This window comes from Equus quagga, unplaced genomic scaffold (genome assembly GCF_021613505.1).
Source record: "Equus quagga isolate Etosha38 unplaced genomic scaffold, UCLA_HA_Equagga_1.0 209024_RagTag, whole genome shotgun sequence".
Taxonomy (NCBI): domain Eukaryota; kingdom Metazoa; phylum Chordata; class Mammalia; order Perissodactyla; family Equidae; genus Equus; species Equus quagga.
Window position 1 is genome coordinate 784 of NW_025799129.1, and position 4,744 is coordinate 5,527.

Here is a 4,744-nt window from a genome sequence, read left to right on the forward strand (position 1 = left end):
GCACCACATGGAACCAGCCTAATCCAAACCTGCATTCCAGATCACAACGCATTAACAAGCACGCCAGTGTAAAGCTAAATGGCTAATTCATGGGAAGAAAAAATCTTACGGGGTAAATGCATTTATGCATTTAACTTACCCAAAACAAAAATCTATTCAGAGAATGTTTTTTAAAAGTTTGATTACAGTTCATCTCCTCCAAGTGATGCCTACTAATGTACTTTTGATGTTATTGTAACTTTATTAACAGATGATGTAACTGTTATTTGGGTTATGCTGAGGTTTTCTTCTTTGTTTTGTGGGGTTTTGGGATTTTTCGTTTGGTTAGTTGGGTTTGGTCTTTTGGGAGAGTTTTTGTATTTTTAAATAATGAGGTGCTCTGCTGCAGTAGCTTGAACAGTTATCTCTCAGCCCTTCTTACTGTGTTAGGTGATTCTGAAGCAGTGAATGAATGCTGTCTTTTTTTTTTTTTTTGCTCTGTTTAACTATTGGTTTGCTCTGTTGCCTGTTCACATGCTCTTACAGATGCAACTAATTCATGAAATTTCCAACTTAAAGAATTTAGTTAAGCATGCAGAAGTGTATAATCAAGATCTTGAGGTGAGCTTTTATGTTGATATTTCTGTTGATAAGGGACTAGAGCTATAAAATATACATCATATGTAATTGAACATGATTTCAGAAAAGAGAAGGAATTATATTTTTTAAGTATCACCTTTTAAATTTTACTGTCTAAACTATTAAATGTAAATTCTTTTTAATCCCTTAGAATTTAGATCCAATTAAATTGTGTTTCACTCTCCTTTGATTCTTTTAGAATGAACTAAGTTCAAAAGTAGAGCTGCTTAGAGAAAAGGAAGACCAGATTAAAAAGCTACAGAAATACATAGACACTCAAAAATCAGAAAATGTGAACATGGACTTGTCATACTCATCGGTAAAAATCAGGTTTATTTTGTTGTGTAATCATGTTGGCATTTATAGTGTACCATCACCATCATCATAGCAAATGCTTACGTTGAGCCTACTGTGTGCCGAGCGTTGTTGTAGTTGTTTTACATTTAGTATTTTATTTAATCCTATCAGTAACCCTATGGGAAAGGGACTGTTGGTATCATTGCCATTCTACAGATAAAGAATCGCTCAGAGAGTTGAGGACATCATTCTTTGAGTGAATGTAAGTAAGTTAGGAGTGAGCTTCCATTAAAAACCAGTAATTCAAAAAACATTTTAATTTTTTTCAATTGTTTTATACAAATGCATGAAGAAGTATGTAGTTGATCTCAGCCAAGATATCAGATCTTGGCATTAAGTAACATTTGAATCTCATGGTGAAATTGTTAAATTTTTTTATTTGCTTTCAATCCACCTGATTACTTCAAGAAAGTATCTGTTTGATTCTAGTTTTTAACACCCTTTTTTAAAAGGCAACAGTTTCTAGCTAGAATTTTTTTCTTTTTATAAAGATTGGCACTTGAGCTCACATCTGTTGCCAATCGTCGTCATCATTTTTTTTTCTTCTTCTTCTCCCCAAAGCCCCCCAGTACATAGTTGTATGTTCTAGTTGTGGGTCCTTCTGTCTGTGGCATGTGTGATGCTGCCTCAGCATGGCCTGATGAGTGATGCCATGTCCGCACCCAGGGTCCGAACCAGCAAAACCCCGGGCCACTGAAGTGGAGCTCGTGAACTTAACCACTTGGCCACGGGGCTGTCCACTAGCTAGAATTTTTTTAATCTTAGTTTCTGTTGTTCTTTTGTTTTCATTTGAACTTGTCAGAGTACTTTTTGTTACCTTCTATTAATCACAAATGATTCTTTTTAAAAGTGTTGTTACTGTTTGGAGGCCCTGGAAAGAAAGGTACTTTCATATAATCTTCGAGTGTCTACTGACAGAGTGGCAAGCAGAATTGCCCACTTTTTAAAAGTTGTTCTTTATTTCTTTCTCTTTATTCATTCATTCATTCATTCATGCATTAATGTTTTCCCAAGGACATATGGTTGAATTCATGTCAGCTAAAGTCATGTTAAAATGCTACTTCTCTTTAAAAATGACACAGTGGATCTTTTTATGTATTTATCAGTTATATTTTCTCTTCTGTGAGTTGCCTGTTCGTATCTTTTCTCTCTTTTTCTTTTGGATTGTTTGTCTTTTTTTTTTTCAGTTTGTGATTTAATATTCTTAATTTTAACTATTAATTGCTCACCTGTCATGTTTTGGAGAGAATAATTGAAAAATACGTAGGAAACTTTAACAGGCTAGCTGAGCAACAATTGTGTTAATATTTTTTAAACAATAACAGATTTCTTAAATTACAGTACTTCTATATAGTGCTTTTATAATTTGGAAAAAGATAACCAGAATTTTTAAAAATATTTTTATTTTCGAAAATGTCATTTCTTTTCATCTATCCTAAAAAAAATTTGGTGATTAACGTATTTTCACCATTTTTGATTTGTTAGGAATGACATCTGTGTGTGTGTTCTCTAAAGTCTTTTCCAACTCTAAGAAAGTTAGCTTTCAGGAAATCCTTTTTGTTGTGTGTATAGGAAAACATTCAAGACCTCAAACAGATGAAACAGACTCTGTTCGATGCTGAGGCTGTAGCCCTCGATGCCAAGAGAGAAGCAGCCTGTCTCAGGAGTGAAAATCTGGAGCTGAAAGAGAAAATGGTAAGTGATTTTTGTTACATTTATAATAAAGCAGTTGTAATGATCACTACATTTTTGTGAATTTGTATTGTTTCTCTCATAGAAAGAACTTGCAAGTGCATGCAAGCAAATGGAAAATGATATTCAGTTATATCATAGGCAGTTGGATTTGCAAAGAGGTAAGTCTGAAATTATAAAATACCTTTTGGAACTTTTCCATCTATAAGGCAGGTGAGTTTTGCTATTTCATTAAAAGAAGATTGTAATTCTTTCTCCAGATCAACTTGCATTTTCTTCTTTGCCTCCAACTGCCTAAAGGATTTTGCACCTCCATTCCAATGATTAAAAGTCCATTGTTCTCTGATGTTTGTAAGTAGCCTAATATTAAATTTCAATATCATTTGGTGTCAGTATTGATAAGTGTTTCCATGGACTTCAAATTATAAAGGTTTAAGAATTATTTTTCAAATGAATTGGACCTGATCTTGAAAAAGGCGATTCAAGAACTTTTAACAATTGGATTACCTGTTGACCAACACTGGTTCTTTCTTTAATAAATTTTATATAATCTGATTAAGTAATCTAAGTTTGTATGTAATTTAAATTGTCCCAATAACTGCAAACTGTTTAATTTACCAAAAATATCCTAGATTTGCTCTGTAATTGGGAATCAGGAAGAAAGATTACTGATCTCCAGAAAGAACTGAATAAAGAAGTTGAAGAAAATGAAGCTTTGCATAAAGAAGTTAATTTGCTCTCAGAGTTGAAATCTTTACCCTCAGAAGTAGAAATGCTAAGGAAAGAGGTAAATATGTTTTTAAGCAAATAACTCTTACTTTGAAATAAAAACCCTTGCAATATTGCCTTAAATATTTTGCCATAGTTTGTTTTAAAGTAACAGTGAAGAGACTGTAAACATTTGACCCTGCTTGTTAGGAACATTTTCAAAGAATATGTAACAGTATACTTAGTAATGAGATCCATGTAGGGGCCATTTCTATAGTCCTCAGATGTAGTGCTTTTCAACAGAGATTGATGGCCCACCCTTAGTCTTTATCTTTTTTGGTGCTGTTGCTGTGGTCATATCACTATGTTGAATAAAGGAGAGTAAGGAGGTAAAGAGGGTGGCATTGATGAAGTTTTAGAGGTTGACGTAAATATTGCAGCCTAGTGAGCAATTCCGGAAACCTTCTGCCAGCCTTTTCTTTTTCTGCCTTTCTGAAAGAAATAAAAAGGACAAGAATTTGAGTACTTACTACATGGTGAGCATCATGCTAAACAACTTTAGCAACGTTATTTAGTCATCCTAAAAACTCTTTAAAGTACATGCTGTTTTTTAGCCCAACACATAGTTATGGATCTAAAAGCTGAGTTACACAGACCTGCCTCCTACCCGGAGCCTGTGGTTACAAGAGCTCTACTGTCTCGCTCCCTCTCCTTTGTCTCAACTTTGGCTCTCCTCTCTTTTTCCCACTTCCTTCTCCTTTATCTTTCACAATGATTAAACTATTTATAAGCTGGATATTGTTGGTTTAAATTAATTACTTAAATAATAGTTTAAATTTAAGTTATTTAAAATTTAAATTATTCATGGATTAAGTTTTTGGAAATCTGAGCTGCATTCAAAGCCTTTAGAAAGAAAATATAAGTCAAATTCTAAGAAAAACCATAAGATGCCTGAAACACCATAAAGTTAGAAAACACTTTAGAATGATAGATAAGGAAATAAAGACATCCTAATTAAGTGTTTCTTCTCCACTCAATCCTTACTAGAACCCAAACAAAACTTTGATGGTAAAGTTAAGCAGGATAATATATTGTTATAAAGATGTGACAATAAAAATATTACCTTTCCTCAGTCAAATCTGTGCTTAATTTCAATGTCTTTTTTCTTTTTTGCAGATAAAGCTTTTCTTTTCCTGATAACTGCTGTAGTGGATCTTATATTGCTAACATAGCTAAATTTTATTTCTTTTCCGTAGATAAATGACAAATCTGAAGAGCTCTATAAAATAACATCAGAAAAAGACAAATTGTTTTCTGAAGTAGTTCATAAAGAGAGTAGAATTCAAGATTTACTTGAAGAAGTTGGGAA

At 33.1% G+C, this 4,744-nt stretch overlaps 1 protein-coding gene across 1 annotated transcript; it reads left to right on the forward strand.

Annotated features, from left to right (window-relative positions):
- The first annotated feature begins 513 nt into the window (after nucleotides 1-513).
- On the forward strand, nucleotides 514-2,965 carry LOC124233678 (centromere-associated protein E-like). The gene is made up of 5 exons (XM_046650802.1): nucleotides 514-600; nucleotides 818-937; nucleotides 2,548-2,670; nucleotides 2,753-2,828; nucleotides 2,928-2,965. Exons 1-5 carry the CDS (start codon nucleotides 514-516, stop codon nucleotides 2,963-2,965), a joined length of 444 nt encoding a protein of 147 aa, XP_046506758.1.
- Nucleotides 2,966-4,744: the final 1,779 nt, after the last annotated feature.